Genomic DNA, 19,412 nt, shown 5'->3' with positions numbered 1-19,412 from the left:
TGAGCAGTGTGATTTTTGTTCATAACTCAATCACTTTGACATCAGAATTAAACCATTGCATGACACAGTTCAAGCATTGAATGTAAATTCAATTAATTAAACCACATAATTAAATAAAGTCGCTGAACCATGAAAAATAATTTTGATAACTACGGTATCATATATAGACAACCAATGATTAATTATGTTATCTACAACACCATGTTTTTTAGCCATTGAATCATTAAAACTAAATTTATAACTAATTTTCCATACATATTCAACCAATGAGTTACAATAATACACGAACACATGTACTATCATTATGACAACAGCGAAATCACAAATTTTCATGGTTGATTGATTTTCTTTGATTCATTAATACTCTCAATTCACGAATTAATAAGCCTACAAACTGATGATTTATTAAGCTATATTTGTCAAAAAAAATCTGATGTCCATGAAATAGCGATTTTTTGAAAAAACCACAACAATGTTGAGCCACAAAAATTTTTGATCTTATCATATGATATTCAAGCATTGAATGATAAAACAGAAATTCAACCACAGAATCATACAACGAAACATTCTGTCATTAGATGATAAAAATGGGTTGAAATTAATTAATTCAATAACTAAATATTGGATTTTATAAACCCAATTATATATCAAGACAAAGGAATTACTAAAAAAAATTCTGAATTCACATACCTAAGAGCAAATTAAAACATCAATGCATGATTCAAAGTTGTATAGCTGGAAAAAATATTCGATACACAAACAAAACAAAACAAAATTATATACAATACACACTAAAACTTGTGCGTTATTACTTTCAATTATGAAAAAAGCATGAAACACAATAGCGATTTTCTAATTCAAAAATATTTCTACCAAAACTTACACAGTGATAAGATATTTGTATAATTACACTGATTGTTTGATATATGTGGAAATAAAATGGAGTAGGCGTTAAAACTTAGGCTACACAAGGAAACAGTTTTCATGTAGGTAATGGAAAAAAACTAGACCATATTAATGTTTTGTTTTATCTGGTAATTTTAAGCCTTTCCTATAAATCCAATTATGCTAAATTGTTCAATGCAGAGAGTGCAAAAAATTGTATAGTTAACATAATACCTGGTCACTCTCGAACACATAACATTCGTCACTCTCAGACACATAACACCTGGTCACTGTAAGATGCATAACATCTGGTCACTCTTGGACACATAACACCTGGTCACCCTAGGACGCATAACATTTGGTCACTCTCGAACACATAACATTCGTCACTTTCAGACACATAACACCTGGTCACTGTAGGATGCATAACATCGGGTCACTCTCGAACACAAAACACCTGGTCACCCTAGGACGCATAACATCTGGTCACTCTCGAACACATAACATTCGTCACTTTCAGACACATAACATCTGGTCACTGTAAGATGCATAACATCTGGTCATTCTTGGACACATAACACCTGGTCACCCTAGGACGCATAACACCTGGTCACTCTCAGACACATAACATCTGGTCACTCTCAGACACATACATCTGGTCACTCTCAGACATATAGCATCTGGTCACTTTCAGATACATAGCATCTGGTCACTCTCAGGCACATAGTATCTGGTCACTCTCAGACACATAGTATCTCAGACACATAACATCTGGTCACTCTCAGACACATAACATCTGGTCACTCTCAGACACATATCATCTGATCACTCTCAGACATATAGCATCTGGTCACTTTCAGACACATAACACCTAGTCACTATCAGACACATAACATCTGGTCACTCTCAGACACATAACATCTGGTCATTTTCAGACACATAACACCTTGTCACTCTCAAACACATAGCATCTGGTCACTCTCAGACACATAGCATCTGGTCACTCTCAGACACATAGCATCTGGTCACTCTCAGACACGTAGTATCTGGTCACTCTCAGACACATAACATCTGGTCACTCTCAGACACATAACATCTGGTCACTCTCAGACACATATCATCTGATCACTCTCAGACATATAGCATCTGGTCACTATCAGACACATAACACCTAGTCACTATCAGACACATAACATCTGGTCATTTTCAGACACATAACACCTTGTCACTCTCAAACACATAGCATCTGGTCACTCTCAGACACATAACATCTGGTCACTCTCAGACACATAACATCTGGTCACTCTCAGACACATATCATCTGGTCACTCTCAGACATATAGCATCTGGTCACTTTCAGACACATAACACCTAGTCACTATCAGACACATAACATCTGGTCACTCTCAGACACATAGCATCTGGCCATTCTCAGACGCATTATCCCTGCAGCTCACTCTCTGTTGAACACAGGTGAGCTAACATTCTCATCATATTTAACTGACATTTTAAGCTTAACATGTCATCAGTAGTGCGTTCATGTATGTGATGTTAATTTTAAATCTTGTGTGATAATCTCTTCACGACATGTCTGATATTCTATTTATCAAACCACTGATGTTCTGTTCACCATACTACAGACATTTTGTTCATAGTTTGTCAGACCCTCTGACTAAATACATCATCTTCTAATTCTGAACCTCATCCCTGTTGGACACTCCGTAAATCATGCCTAACTGACGTTCTATTCATCACATATAGACTCAGGTATTTGATATTCTATTGATCACATCCATGTTTTCAGGAATATAATATTCTCATCACATGTTCTTGACATTGTGGAAAAACCAATCCACTTTCTGTTTCCACTGTTCACCAACAGCAATGTTAAATTGTTCTGAGAAATATTCCACTGCGTCTCGTTCAGATTTTTCAACAGCCAGAGTTTTACGGAGGTAGCTGATGTCGTCAAGAGATTGAAGTTCTGGTATACCACAGGAGAGCATCATCGTAAATAGATTGATGAGAAGATGTGCATTCTCCCGTAGCACGAGGTAAGCTTCGACACACATCTGGGCAAACCTGATATAAAAATACAAATTCTTAAACAGTGCCTACAGTATCAACATCAGTGTTGGAATGACAACAGCATATGCTCATTTAAATGTTAAGTCTAAAATAGAGGCCCAATGGGCCTGCAGTGCTCACCTGATATATATATACCATCCAAATATCATGCCTTTAGGCCTATTATTTCATGGGAAAAAGTTGTTTAAAGGTTTCAACAAATTTTACCCCTGTGACCTTGAATATAAGTCAAGGTCAATTTTTTCTCAAACTTTGTCGGGCTTTATCCTTGAAACATACCAGCTAAATATCAAAATATTTGGTCCATTGGTTATTGAGAAGAAACTGTTTAAAGGAAAAAGTTTACACTCAACGGCAAACGCTATGCCACAGCATAAGCTCACTTGGCCATTAAGGTGAGGTGATTTAAAAATCAGCCAAAATTTCATCTTTTTAAAATAAAAACATTGGATCTTTCTCATTGAGTGTGTGTATAATGTAACATTTCATATTATGATCATACGATATACCAAACATTCATATTCCTGTAGTACTTTCAGAGAAATTTAACTAAAGGGAATTTCTTAATGTTGATGAATAAGACAAAATACCAAAAACTGAAATTCTCCTCTCACACTTATTACCTACAAGTTCAGGAATAATCAACAAAAGAACAATTCTATGTATTTAACTACAAATGTACATGTGTTTGTTTACTGATATGTGTTTGTTTACTGATATGTGTTTGTTTACTAACAGTATATATGTGTCAAATTTCAAGTCCATTTGAAAATTATTGCAAATTCTTAAAATGTATCAATTTTTCATGCTTTCATCAAAAATCAGTTTGATTGTTTCTTAATCCATTTTTGTCCTAATTTGTTTTCTATACCCTTAGATCTTGCTGTAAACCTAATTTCACATGCTATAAAACTTTTACTCTCTGGTGAGATGCCCAACACAGACATAGATGTAACACTTCGCGCCTTACTTAAGCTCCTGCGATTCAAAGAAATAAAAAAAAAAAAAAAAATGGAAGGAAAACCCGTACATTTCAACATCAATCTTTTACATCAATTTATTTCTATTATCAAAAGGAATTTAGTTTTAGATAATTTATTTTCACATCAATAAAACATTAAGACATTTTGTCACAGAGATGTGATGTAAAAAGAGACCATGACAGAGATAAAAAAACTTACTTTTTAAAACTTTGCTGTTTCTGGGCTTTGTCAGAATCCCTGGTTATAACACGCATGAAATCTTCTGTCAAAACAAAGGGCACTCTTTCTCTGTTGATTCCAAACTTCTTTTTCTTATGGTTGAGAAAATGTCCAAAGTCAATATGAAATACCTGTAAAAAAGTTACCCAGATTATTACAGAAATTATATAAATTTGACATTATTTACTAAGTGACTATGAATCATGTATTAAATGACCATTAATGTTTAAAACAAGATACATTTCATTTTTTCCTTTCAATATAATGAGCTCAGAAAACTTCTTGAAAAGCAGGCCCCACTTGTATAAAACATCTCAACTTGAGATTCCCTCAAGTCGAGATTTTCCTCACTGATATCTCCTTGAAAATATTTTTTATGAAAATTCCTCAAGGAATTTCAGGACATCCTAGCCGATGCCTTCCTCCTGTTCCTTGAGAAAATTTCATACAAGCCGTTTTTTGAGGAGATATCAGCTGAGAAAAATCTCGACTTGAGGAAATCTCAAGTTGAGATGTTTTATACAAGTGGGGCCAAACATCCTAAAGTCAAGAGAATGTTTGTAGACCATGCATGTGTCCCCACTTCAGATTTGATGGAAATGGAGCTAAATGCATCATCTAATTTCTAGTTGTGAAATTTTTTTTTTAAACTCAAAAGGACTCAGCGAAAACAATTGATTCCTGAACACAATTTAAATACAAAGAGCAATAAAATTGTGACAGATTGAAGGATGGGGTACCTGTGACATACACCGACAGCCATAGAGTAGCAGAATATATAATCTACTCTCAATCCATGAGAGTTATTTCCCTTACCTGTCCTTCTTCTGTAACCATGATATTCTCGGAGTGACGGTCACCGATTCCAAGTATGAAGGTGGCAACACAGTAGCCAGCACAGGATCTGGTAAAGGTGTCTATTGCCTGGTCATATCTATGATAAATGATAAATTCAATATCGCTTTAGTTGCACTGAACTAGATAGAGCACAGGATCTGGTAAAGGTGTCTATTGCCTGGTCATATCTATGATAAATTCAATATCGCTTTAGTTGCACTGAACTAGATGGAGCACAGGATCTGGTAAAGGTGTCTATTGTCTGGTCATACCTACGATAAATTCAATATCGCTTTAGTTGTACTGAACTAGATACAGCACAGGATCTGGTAAAGGTGTCTATTGCCTGTCATACCTATGATAAATTCAATATCACTTTAGAGTTGCACTGAACTAGATACAGGTATACAGAAATAACTCTGAACTGGAGCATAATTTGATTTATTTCCAAGTAAGAACTAAAAGGTTACGTTGAATCAGTACACCAAAGTGACACCTGGCAGAGTAAATTCTTACTTGTCCTTATTTTTCATGCTGATCCACTTGTGAAGTGCACTTGAGTCAATCTGTATAGCTCCTTTCATACCTCCTTTACCCTGGATCTCCATCAGAGTCTCAGCCTGTCTGACAACCTGTATGACACCCACGTCCTTCCCCGTCGATACACAGCCATATGGAATCAACCTGTAGGAGATTCAAAAGAGGTTTTTATGTATCAGAATTTTGGCTCTTATATCTTTTTACCTATTAAATTGAAATACCTTTTGATTTCAAAACTACGTAAGAATTTTGTCTGAGATAAATCTAGCTTTTAGGCAAAAATGAAAAGGTTTGGTCCTGACATGAGAAAGTTTCATTTTACACTATGCTAAAATACTGACAAAAGCTTTAATCATTTGAAAGGTCTAAGCATTTCCATGTCTGTTACACCAGCATCACCGGCCATATAGACCAAGATTTTGTAAAAGTTTAAATAAAACATGTGAAAATATTTGAAAAAAAAGTTTTTTGCTTTAATTTTACAACCATATTACAAACCACAGAAGTCACTACACCTAACATCTCACCTTGTTACACATAATATCTGCCCTACAAAAGTGATTCAAGCCAAACCAGTGGAAATGAAAGAAATCCTCACATCAAAACAGGAATATCCTGAGACATATATGTCCTAGCTTGCTCCATTGAAAATATTTATAAATAATAATGATCTAGATATTCTCATTCGCGATTCACTCAATTTTTCATTAAGTTTTTAAAAATTAAGTTTTTAAAATATAAAAAAATCTGATGCCCTTACCGCAGATCTAAGCCTGCATCTTTCCATAACACATCCATCACACCCAATAACTGTAGAGTCAGCATGTCCTGTCTAAGATCTGAAACATCCAAAACCATAAAAGGCTTTGTCAAGTGTATGAAGAGAACTTTCAACAACTGCTTATCTTAACAAAATAATGTACATATATCCAGTGTTTATGAACAGTAATGAAAATTGACTGTATGATCACATAGATATCAGATCATTTCAGCATATTATACATATAAAATTAGATGCTTAATTCCAGTTAATTAAGGATGAAAAATTGTTATATGTTTCAGTGGGTGAACTTTTTTTTGTTTGTTTGTATTTGTGTTATATTTGAAGAATTTTAAATATAAAAAACATATCATCATCATCATGACAACATCAATATGATATCATTACTGACATCATCACAATATCAACACATCATCATTGCCATCGTCATCACAAGATCAATTAAAATGAAATATCATACCGTCGCCATGCTTAAAGATGATTTTGTAATTAGGGAACCACACATCAGCCAGTGAGTCAGGGTTGGTCCACACAATCCACAGCGGACGTTTTTTAGATTTCATCACGCGACAGTCATCCAGGCTGAAGGAAAGAAAATTTGTAAAGTATACTAACGTCCTTCCATTACTCTTACACCTCCTTGCTTCCAAAGTGGCACATTACTGTAAATTATACAACATGCTAACATGTCTGATCTACCAACTTTTATATTTTCTTCAATTTAATTTATCTTGAATCTTAAATGAGAAATGTGAATTTACACAAAGATACAATTAATTCATGCAAAATCTAAACAAGAATGAAAAGGCAGTTAGGAAATTGTAGCTTTGTTGGGTATTGTTATCTGAACTTTAACCTTGCATTGGGTACAGAAGAACAGTTGTGACAGTTGCTCAAACATGATTCCTGCTGGTAACAAATTAAAACCCATCCTCTTGAACCATAAACATTTTTTTTAGAAAATCTCATCTTCTATGAGAAAGTTTAAAGGTTAAGCCAGGACTTACTTGATGTCGCCCAGCCGATGACTGTTGTTGAGGGGAGACATAAAGTTGGTGAGAGCCTCTTGGTAGTCTGGCTGTCGTAGATGTTCCTGGAGGACACGCAGGTGATCGTCCTGGAGACAAATACAGGTATAAAATAGCTAATGGGAATCATTTAAAGTTTCTTGATCAATTAGCGACTATATCTTTTTAGAAATAACTTGAAATAATAACACATCATTCTATTCTACATTTTTTTTTTAAATGTTGCTTTGCTGTTGTTGTCATTACTGCACATTTTCCCTCAATAGACCTATTTAGCAATATGAATCTGCATTTTGTTATTACTATTAAACTTTTTTTTAATTTACAACAGCAACAAATAATTTCAACTTATGTGAATTACTTATTTTGGGCTGTAAAGAGGCACCAATAGATCTTACTATGGGAGGAAAGAAGAGCACCTGGGTAAAATCCCTGTGGTTGGACAGGTGCCCCATTCCTTTTTATGTCTGATTTCATAATTTACCCAGATGTCTAGGTGAAAGGCGAATTTGTAAAACCACTGCCCCATCTGACCATCTATATTGTTAATAGGTCATTCAAAATATATTATGAGACTATGTAAATTATATCATGTATTTTTCTTACCTCACGCACGTCACTTTTCAACATGTCTGTGAGTTTGGTTAGTTTGTCTAGAGCCTCCACTTGACGTGATAACATGCGCAGGTAAGGGCCGCAACCACGACAAAATGCCTCCAGTATTAATCCGAACCTAAGTCTAATGTTGGTGTGGTGCATTTCTGACCTGTACAAGAATGGTGAGAAAACAGAAATACAAACTGCCCTCAGCAGCGATCATTGAACCACGAACCTTGAATCACTATGGTAACTGACATAATTCAGGCCAGCAGACCATGAAGCAATCTTAGACTAATAAACTCTGTCCTTGAAAATCGTTCTAATATTTGTGACACATCTACACAACAGTACATACAAACACATGTAAAATTGAATCTATATGCCGAAAAAAATCAGACATCGTCAACATTTTGGATTTTATTTCCAATTCTCTCTGCCATAAAAAGACGAAATAAAAATGCTTACTTGAGCAGCCAGAAGAAGTATTGCCCTATACGCTGGTTCAGGAGAGATTTCTTCAATAGGAACCTAGCTATAGGACTGTCTAGGTAGGGTTCAAACTTCAATGCCTGCGGTCAAAGAAAGATGGCATGATTATACATACAAATGTGGCTTGATGTTTCACAATTATCTATCACCCTGAGTATGAAACTACAAGTACTGTCACATAATGTTAAATGAGAGGCACTTTTTAAAACCCACCAATCAAATATTGAAACTGATTCTATATAAGGAATATTTGGCAAGTGTATATTTCAACCAACCACCCATAACATTTTATGCAAATGCCTCCCAAATCCCTTCCATAATGTAACAACCCTACATACAGACTCTTATAAAGTTTTCATTTCATGTGGGAATAGTGAAAAAAAATGTTTATTTTAGACAGCATTCGGCAACCTTCAATGAAAATTCTGAGAAATGTATTCTGAATTTTATCAAAAGGAAACAAATTTATCATCCATTTATTGAATTGATACAATCATTTAGTACATATTGCATTACATGTTTTTACTAGTTATAATTTAAGCTACATTGACTCTAGATCTACTGTTATCATTGTCCAGCTATATCTTGACCTCCATCATTGCCAAGCTATATCTTGACCTCTTCATCATTGTCCAGCTATATCCTGACCTTTCAGAGGATGTTCGGTTGTATGTTTACCTGTACAAGCTGTAAAAGAAATTGTTGTAGTTTGTCATCTGTGAGACCCATTTCAAAACAAGTGACAGCGAATCTTCGCAGTTGTTGGTCGGGGAAAGAACAGTCGAGAAGCTCCAGTGCTACCTCTGGCTTCAGCTGTGGCCATTTCTTCAGAAGCATGTACAGCTGTGAAACAAAACAGTATAATTAACATCACAGACAACTACCAACAGGAGAAAGGTAGAACTCTGTTAGTGCTGTTGATAGTTATAAAAGTGACAGCTCTGAATGTACTCTGCTATAGCAGCACTTTAAATTAAGGGTCTGATAGTTGTGTTATGCTATATGTATCGTACCTGGGCAACCTGTTCTCTGTCATTCCACTTGGTGGCCGACACCAGTTTGGGGAGAGAGTGTGGGTGTTGTAAACAGTACTCTCTACAAGGAAACATAAACAGTTACACATGGGAACAGAGCATATCATATCAAAACAGACTACTGTAAAAAAATGTTGATTGTGTTGCTTCAGATGGAGAAGCAACACTTTGTCTCACTTTGTGGTGATATAGATAAAAGATACAGTACAATATTACCCTGGTATATGTAATACTGACCACGACATGTTTGTGGTAGTGGTGTCTCATCAGTTAACTGAACTAAATTAAAAAACCAAGGAAAAAGAAACAACACTTGATCATTTCATTAAAATCATTATAAAGCACCTTCACTTTATCATATAAACGTCTATTAGCAATATGTATAGTATGACATACTTGTATTTAAAATAATAGCATAATCCCAGATTTTAACAATGTCATTTCTTACCTCCTTTTCCATAAGATTTCTTTCTCTTGGTCGTATATTTCTGAGAGAGGATCACGCTTGATGATGTCATTTACCAGTTCCTCTTCCTTTTTTCTGCTCTGTGTGGTTTCCTACATTATAATAGTTATTGAGATTTGTAAGTACAAATATTCATGTATAAAAGAATCTATAAATCCAGGCCATGATTAATTCCTTAAATTAATATTTCAAAATTCTACCATGTATGTTTGTTGAGTTATTATTGATGAAATTACAGAATACACATAGGTAGGATCTTACATTGGTTTTCATTTGATATTTAATTTATAAAAATAAATCAATTTTTAGATTTTATTTTTATGTCAGTTTATCAATCTTACATCAGTTTATCAATCTTACTTCAGTTTATCAATCTTACACCAGTTTATCAATCTTATGTCAGTTAATCAATCTTACGCCAGTTTATCAATCTTACGCCAGTTTATCAATCTTATGTCAGTTTATCAATCTTACGCCAGTTTATCAATCTTATGTCAGTTTATCAATCTTATGTCAGTTTATCAATCTTATAACAGTTTATCAATCTTACATCAGTTTATCAATCTTACGTCAGTTTATCAATCTTACTTCAGTTTATCAATCTTACTTCAGTTTATCAATCTTACGTCAGTTTATCAATCTTACGTCAGTTTATCAATCTTACACCAGTTTATCAATCTTACGTCAGTTTATCAATCTTACTTCAGTTTATCAATCTTACGTCAGTTTATCAATCTTATGTCAGTTTATCAATCTTACTTCAGTTATCAATCTTATGTCAGTTTATCAATATTACGTCAGTTTATCAATCTTACGTCAGTTTATCAATCTTATGTCAGTTTATCAATCTTAAGTCAATTTATCAATCTTATGTCAGTTTATCAATCTTATGTCAGTTTATCAATCTTAAGTCAGTTTATCAATCTTATGTCAGTTTATCAATCTTACGTCAGTTTATCAATCTTACGTCAGTTTATCAATCTTATGTCAGTTTATCAATCTTACATCAGTTTATCAATCTTATGTCAGTTTATCAATCTTAAGTCAGTTTATCAATCTTATGTCAGTTTATCAATCTTAAGTCAGTTTATCAATCTTATGTCAGTTTATCAATCTTAAGTCAGTTTATCAATCTTAGTCAGTTTATCAATCTTATGTCAGTTTATCAATCTTACATCAGTTTATCAATCTTAAGTCAGTTTATCAATCTTATGTCAGTTTATCAATCTTATGTCAGTTTATCAATCTTAAGTCAGTTTATCAATCTTAAGTCAGTTTATCAATCTTAGTCAGTTTATCAATCTTATGTCAGTTTATCAATCTTATGTCAGTTTATCAATCTTATGTCAGTTTATCAATCTACTGATTTCATGACTGCTGGAAAAGCATCAAAATTAAGTGATAAATAGAATCTTACACTTGTGTGGATTATTATGAGACATCTATGGGTAAGGATATGAGATATCTATAGGAAAGGGCTGACATAGTTCAAAATCTGGTTATATAAAGCTTAGTGCTCTAACATGAAAGACATAGGAAATTGTCATGTTATATTGTGTATTGACTCATCAGTAATAGTAACATCAGAAAGGATGTCACATGAAATATCAAAAAGGTGTTGATTTCAAGTATTCAGAAGTATTATTTATCCTTGGATTGGCTGTGAGATTGACAGAAGAACCTATATCAGTTATCTAAGAAGATTTGAAACACAATGTGATATCATAGTAAAAACATGTTGTAAAGTGTTCAAATAGGATTTCTCAACCTTTGGCAAAACTTTGTACGAGATTGGAAAACTAATTCTGCAGCAAGCTTGTCACATGATTATGTAATAAAAAAGACACTTCATGCCTTCCCATGCTCTAATAGTCAAAATATAACTATCAGCACCTCTGGTCAATCGTGTCTAAGTACAGCACTGGAAGACATGAAATATCTGTTTAATAAAACTGACCTTATTTTCCTTTGTTTTTTTTCAGGACCAGAACGATGCTACAGATAATCACATGTATTGATATAATAGAATTTCAAAATTTCTAAGATTATTACCAGGTAATTTGGTTTAATTAATGCCTATTTAACTAATCTAATACACAATAACATTAATAATTTAGCAGAATTCTACTAAATACAGAGTGGTCTGTGTGCGATCTTACCAGATATTGTGACCTTCTCTCTCGTGATAAAGCCATGTGTGCAAGCTCCTCAAAGTGAGACTCAGGTGGGTAGGACACTGGGTAGCTGAACTTGTCAAACTCTATCTCTATACAGGGCGTCTCCTTGTCAGGGTTGGAGCCTGAAACATCACCAGTTGGTACTGTTAGGGACTTTAATAGAACAACATCAGGTTTATATGTCTGACTATACTTAATGTTTTAACTGTAGACCAATCAAACAAGAGTATCAGTGAAACTGATGAATGCTTCCCGATAACAACTTTATTGGACACAAAATTTTAACAAAGGGCAATAATCATGAAATTAAGGGTTTGCAGGCCCTGAATTTAGTATACTGCACATTCTCTTAGTGTAACCAGTATATACACCAAGATTCATGCTTCTGGTTTTAATGCAAACAAAGCTTTGCCCCAGACACAAAAATATTAACTAAGGGCTATAACTCTTTTACTGAGGGGTCATGACCCTGACTTTGCAAATATGTACCTTGCTTTTATCTGACTGGTGTATACATCACTTTCCAATATCCTTGTTTAAATAAAGGCAAAGTATTGCTCCAGACACAAAATTTTAACAAAGGGCAATAACTCTATTTAAATGGTCTTTTATGTCATGTGACTAAAACTGTTTACAATCATTTGATTGAGACACTAAAGACCTAACTAGAATGCTAAATCATGTGATGTGATCAGTATAATCATATGACAATGAGCATGTAGTCACATGGGCAATAGACAAAAGGTGAAAGTTCAGCACTTACCGGGAATACCAATGGGGTTAAGTGTATCATCCATCCCCTGTGGCATGGCCCAGAGGTTGAGGCTGACTTTCTCATTCAACAGACGATCATTAAAGTCAAACATCTGTAGGTTACCCCATGCCAATGGATAACTGATCACCTTAAGAAATATTATATGTATACTGTTATTGTTAACATCAATATTTAGTGGCAGAAAGAGAGAAAATAGATTGTTCCACTTAATTAACATATTTAATTTGTTTGAAACAGAATGGTTCAATTCACAGATTGATTGTATTGGTAATATCTCAGACCCCACTTGTATAAAACATCTCAACTTGAGATTTCCTCAAGTCAAGATTTTCCTCAGCTAATATCTCCTTGAAAATATCTTGTATGAAAATTCCTCAAGGAATTTCAGGACATCCTAGCCGATGCCTTCCTCTTGTTCCTTGAGAAAATTTTATACAAGCCATTTTTGAGGAGATATCAACTGAGGAAAATCTCGGCTTGAGGAAATCTCAAGTTGAGATGTTTTATACAAGTGGGGTCTGAGATATTACCAATACAATCAATCTGTGAATTGAACCATTCTGTTTCAAACAAATTAAATATGTTAATTAAGTGGAACAATCTATTTTATATATATTTTAGCAGAATCACTTAATTGAATAACACAAATTACATCAACAGGTAAGCTTAAATTTTCAGATTTCCGGTCTGATTGGTGAACTTATACAATGACTGATCTGTACCTTCCTATTTTTGCGTTTAGAGACACAGCAGATGGAGAGACAGAGTCGAGCTGAGCGAGGAATGTCTGGAATGTACAGAAACTCAAGCCATTCATTCCAGCGAGGGTTATTGGACTCCACAAGCTTTGTGTCCTGAGGTTCACACAATGCTTCTGTACCATGAAACACACCGGCTCGTACAAATATCTGTAACAAACAATAATCATACTCAATAAATCTTCGTTCTATCTTGTAAGGAAAGTAGTATAATTAATCTGTACATCTGTTCTCTGGTACAATGCACAAACAGTTTTAAACTTGCTAATGCCAAAGTGTGCATTTTTACATGTTCTCTTAATTGTTCTACATTAAAATAAAAAAAAATTATCACCCATTTCTACTTTTAATACAATTTTATATATCTAATAGACATGAAGAGTTTTACCTTGCATGACTCCTTAACATTGACGTAAGTGGCACATAAAATCCTGATGCGGAGATTGGCCTGGATCTCCCAAAGACTGATTGTCTGTTTGTTGTTGATGTCCAGCAATGCCTGCAGACCTGTTACAGAAAAAATAGATTATCATCAGCGATGATTTATAGACCATGTCTAAAAATGTCTTCAGTGATAAAAAATATATTTCACAAGTACAGTTAATATATTGGTATCTTTCATGAGTGTGCAACACAAGTAAAGTTATTAAAATATTAGACAAAAAAGTGAAAACACTATCAGATATTCTGTTAATCACATTTCTGTAACTGTGCGTCTGCCTTTTTCACAGGATCATTTTATAAGACGATCTATTTGAATTAATAGTTCCTGTCCTCATATACCTGTGATTTACCTGAGGTTTTTTGTGAAAGTTGTCAAAATGAAGTGATATTAAGCGTTGCCCACATGAAAATAAGTGACATTATCAGATGTTGGATAACATAGAATATAAAGGTGAAAAAATCTGTTTCAAGAAAAATATGATATTAACCAGAAAGTGACATTAACAGACATGACATAAATTGGGTTCCACTGTATTGCCAAATACCAAGGGTCAACTGCACAGAGTACATGAAATAATCTTTCGGTAAAAATGTTGAAAAAAAAAGACAATATAATACACTAATGAATTCAGATCCAATAGAGAATAGGTGTTTGTGCAATAGTCTATACATTGATCTTTTCATGAGACAGGTGTTACATGTTGTCATTAGTGATAATCACTGAAGCATGTACAAATCTGTAGCTTTACAAATCATTTGAAAAATTATTGATATAATTTTGTCTATATAAACACAATTTTTACCACACATAGTTTAATTACATAACATTATCATATAACAAAATTGTATCTTGCTGAAACAAGGAAGAAAATCACCACAAACTCACCCCTCTGAGCATATGATGGCATTGTGAAGTAATTATCTGGAAGAGCTGCATATATTCCTTCCCGCGTCAGCAACATAAACTGTGGTATTTTATCAATTCCAATACACTCTCGAACATACTGTAAACAGAAAGTGGAAAATATGATCTATTTACTTCAAACTATCAAAAGCAAGCATTAACTTCCTGTAACATGACCTGTTGCATATTTCCCCCTCTGTCATGACTAATGCTCATTAAAGTGATTTAACACTGGGGAGGATTTCAGGTCTGAAAAACAGGCTGGCATACCTATAAAGATTTTGAAAAATGAACTTGACACTAGGTGGGAACCATGACATTTATCTATAAAGATGAAACTTTAGACTTAACCCTATACAGATGAAACTAAAGGCTAACCCCCTGGTAAGCTTTATACTAAACCCTATATAGATGAAACTTAAGGCTACATTAGACTAAACCCTATACAGATGAAACTAAAGGCTAACCCCCTGGTAAGCTTTATACTAAACCCTATATAGATGAAACTTAAGGCTAACCCCCTGGTAAGCCCCCTGGTAAACTTTAGACTAAACCCTATATAGATGAAACTTAAGGCTAACCCCCTGGTAAGCCCCCTGGTAAACATTAGACTAAACCCTATACAGATGAAACTAAAGGCTAACCCCCTGGTAAGCTTTATACTAAACCCTATATAGATGAAACTTAAGGCTAACCCCCTGGTAAGCCCCCTGTTAAACTTTAGACTAAACCCTATACAGATGAAACTTAAGGCTAACCCCCTGGTAAACTTTAGACTAAACCCTATATAGATGAAACTTAAGGCTAACCCCCTGGTAAGCCATTTTTTCACATTAAAAACAGATGTCATCAACATGATCCAGATGTTCGACTACCCCAAGATATCAAATTTCATTAAAATCAGATAATATTTCAAGTACTTGCACATCTACAGGAGATTGGTTTTATTTATTCAATGTTTGATGAAGATCTAACTTACAGTTTTGATGAAAAGTATAGAAATATTAATGGCAGAGTGGGGAAGAAGAAAGAAATAAAGAACTGGTGAAAAATCAATAACAGCTGAAATATGATTTAGTAAGTTGTAATTCATAGTGTATATATATATATACAATAAACAAAATATCATATTAAAAATCAATATCAGAAACAGATAATGATTGCCTAGCATGCTATCAGTGTGTATCCATCAATAGGGACATCCCCAACTATTTCCATGTTTAACAGCTTGTTCTGGTTTGTAACATAAATAATCTGGTATACAAAATCAAATGTAAGAATCCAAACAAATACATGTAACTTTTTGTTTATTTTACAATAGAAGAAGATATTATATTTATATAAATCACTTGTGTTAGTTAGATGTATGCATACCTTGAGAGCATATGTTGTACTGCTGACATCAATACATGTATCACTGTGTGTATTACCTGTGTGTGTATTACCTGTGTGTGTTACCTGTGTGTGTGTTACCTGTGTGTGTGTAACCTGTGTGTGTGTTATCTCTGTGTGCGAGTTACCTCTGTGTGTGTTACCTGTGTGTTTGTTACCTCTGTGTGTGTTACCTATGTGTTTGTTACCTCTGTGTGTTACCTGTGTGTGTTACCTGTGTGTGTGTTACCTCTGTGTGTGTATTACTTCTATGTGTGTTACCTGTGTGTATGTTACCTCTGTGTGTTACCTGTGTGTGTGTTACCTCTGTGTGTGTGTTACCTCAGTGTGTTACCTCAGTGTGTGTTACCTCTGTGTGTGTTACTTCTGTGTGTGTGTTACCTCTGTATGTGTTACCTCTGTGTGTGTGTTACCTCTGTGTGTGTGTTACCTCAGTGTGTGTTACCTCTATGTGTGTGTTACCTCTGTGTGTGTTACCTGTGTGTGTGTTACCTCTGTGTGTTTACCTCTGTGTGTGTATTACCTCTGTGTGTTTACCTCTGTGTGTGTGTTACCTCTGTGTGTGTTACCTCTGTGTATTACCTCTGTGTGTGTTACCTCTGTGTGTGTGTTACCTCTGTGTGTGTGTTACCTCTGTGTGTGTTACCTCTGTGTGTATTACCTCTCTGTCTGTGTTACCTCTGTGTGTGTTACTTCTGTATGTTACCTGTGTGTTTACCTCTGTGTGTGTTACCTCTCCGTGTGTTACCTCTGTGTGTGTGTTACCTCTGTGTGTGTGTTACCTCTGTGAGTGTGTTACCTCTGTGTGTGTGTTACCTCTGTGTGTGTTACCTCTGTGTGTGTTATCTCTGTGTGTATTACCTCTCTGTCTGTGTTACCTCTGTGTGTGTTACCTCTGTATGTTACCTGTGTGTTTTACCTCTCTGTGTGTAACCCCTCTTCTTACCTTATACTGACTGATTGGGAACTCTTGTAATAAGAACTGGTCAGATCCACACACTTTGAGAGCGTATGCTGTACTGTAGACATCAATACACCTCTCAGCGTGTTCCTTTGTGATTCCCATCATACGACTACGACGTCTTATTGTCTCTGCTATCACTGTTATAGGCGTGGCCTTGTGGGATACTTTCACACTGAACTTTGTCCTGTTCCCATCGTCAGCTACCACCCATATGCACACCACTATGAAATTATCTGTCACAAAAAAATATAGCAACATTTTACACTATACAAAGTGTTACATAGTTTAGAGTTGGGTAACATGATGTTACTTTCTACACAGTAACAACTAGATACTATATACACTGTAATTGTATAAACTTTAGTATCATAAGATGGCATTACATATTCACAAATTAGTAACAAAATATTACACTGTAAAATGTATAGAAACATATAGTGTTACATATAGGTATGATGTTATTGTTTCCTAGAAGCCTCAAACTGGATTAGCAATTTACCTAGGAAAAGTTACATTAAGGAGATCACATATTGTACAGTTAAAATACATGATATAAGATCAGTAAATACCTAAGACATCATAATGAAGTTGAAAAATAATTAATTCATTCATTTTAGGAATTACCTGGATCCTTTACCAAAAGTAGACCAGATTTTCTATAAAACATTTTTATATGTGTTATTATTTTACAATAATTATGTTATAGTTACCGTATGAAGAGAGTTTATCCTGCAGGTGTTTTGGAAGATTGGATGTGGATTCCACATTGGGAGGGTAGGCATACATAGCCAGACTCTCCTTCCCCGCTGACTCTCGAAGGTCCACACTCTCCTTACACACATCCAATATGTTTCTACGAAACGTCACAATTTCTAGATCTTTCATTTCATTAAAGTCATTTGTAGGTATTCCAATCGTCATACCTGTAAATATCAAACACGTCATCTGGTTTCATAAATGTCTTCATGATCATCACTATATTGTACTCAAATATACAAAATATTTTGATATAAGCTCAGGAAGTGCTATGTACATAAATTTGAATAGAGTTAAAGGGAGGTAGGTAAGTGGGACGTTAACTATGAATAGGTGAAAATATGAAAAAACTACACATAACAAAAATAAAGGGACTGAACAAGGAGCTAGATGACTTGTAGTTGATAGATCTGCATAGTCTTCTGTAAGCATTAGTTCTGCATAATGATTATGATATATTTTCAGTCTTAAAGTAATGTTTGTTCAGATCTTGATTTTAAGTAACTTTTCAAGTTTCAGAAATATTTCTTACAAACTTGGAAAAATACTCTAAAACAATCCAAAATAATCTGAATTTAAGGAATTTATTTTTAATCATACTTTTCTTCAGTCCAAAATTTTTTTTTTCAGGAAAAACGGACACTTGTGAGGTACAATTTTCATATTCTTAAGGAAAGACCTAAGTCATGATGATTTTAATATTATTGAATCCAAAAGGTTATTGATCATCTTAATATCCTGTATGGTTGACTATTTTTCGTTGATCTATGAAAATGAAATGTTTACCAATTTCATAATTCAGCATTTTCTCTTCACGGTTTCCTTTTGGTTCAACAACCTTGAGAACAGGTAAAAAAAGTCGTAGGTCACACAAACGACGTGTCTCATCGTAAAACTCCTCCTTCTCTGCATCTTGTGTAATACTGACAAAAATATACGATGCTGAGTCTAACAATAAATGAGAAAGAGGGAATTTCTTTGCCTCAAGCCACACATTTGCCTTGATAGACTCAAGTGTGGCATCACGGTTCACATAAAGCTGAACGAGGATGCCGTTGGGTAGAAGACAATCCACCAGGACTTGCTGGGGCATCAAGTGATGCCCCCACAGCTCACCTGAACTTGGCGGCATGTTTCAGGTCTTCTAGAATACTTCTTTGTATAAATACTTCCTGTAAGAATACAAAAATTAACAGCTAAATTTAAAATATCAAATGTATGATTAAAAAGATCATATTATTGAAAGTAAAATTAACCTTAAGGAAAATGATTTCATTATTTTTTTTCTATAT

At 34.4% G+C, this 19,412-nt stretch overlaps 1 protein-coding gene across 1 annotated transcript; it reads right to left on the bottom strand.

Annotated features, from left to right (window-relative positions):
• Positions 1-2,705: 2,705 nt before the first annotated feature.
• LOC132543026 (phosphatidylinositol 4,5-bisphosphate 3-kinase catalytic subunit alpha isoform-like) lies at positions 2,706-19,252 on the bottom strand. The gene is made up of 20 exons (XM_060206481.1): positions 18,907-19,252; positions 18,075-18,287; positions 17,347-17,597; positions 14,991-15,108; positions 14,049-14,167; positions 13,625-13,810; positions 12,891-13,029; positions 12,110-12,249; positions 9,933-10,042; positions 9,464-9,545; positions 9,129-9,293; positions 8,427-8,530; positions 7,968-8,127; positions 7,341-7,450; positions 6,794-6,915; positions 6,313-6,391; positions 5,529-5,696; positions 4,992-5,109; positions 4,155-4,306; positions 2,706-2,967 (listed from the first exon to the last, which is right to left on the bottom strand). Exons 1-20 carry the CDS (start codon positions 19,250-19,252, stop codon positions 2,706-2,708), a joined length of 3,144 nt encoding a protein of 1,047 aa, XP_060062464.1.
• Positions 19,253-19,412: the final 160 nt, after the last annotated feature.

This window comes from Ylistrum balloti, unplaced genomic scaffold (assembly GCF_031769215.1).
Source record: "Ylistrum balloti isolate Yb309-2 unplaced genomic scaffold, AGI_CSIRO_Ybal_v1 Utg369734, whole genome shotgun sequence".
Taxonomy (NCBI): Eukaryota; Metazoa; Mollusca; class Bivalvia; order Pectinida; family Pectinidae; genus Ylistrum; species Ylistrum balloti.
The sequence above is the reverse complement of the archived record's forward strand: the minus strand, read 5'-3'. Positions and strand labels throughout refer to the sequence as shown.

Excerpts from the sequence above, each read along its gene's own strand:
- LOC132543026 (XM_060206481.1), bottom strand. The coding sequence starts at position 19,252 with ATGCCGCCAAGTTCAGGTGAGCTGTGGGGGCATCACTTGATGCCCCAG. Across the intron at positions 13,811-14,048 it reads ATGTTAAGGAGTCATGCAAG|ATATTTGTACGAGCCGGTGT; the intron begins GTAAAACTCTTC and ends TGTTTGTTACAG. Across the intron at positions 9,294-9,463 it reads ACAGAGAACAGGTTGCCCAG|CTGTACATGCTTCTGAAGAA; the intron begins GTACGATACATA and ends TTTGTTTCACAG.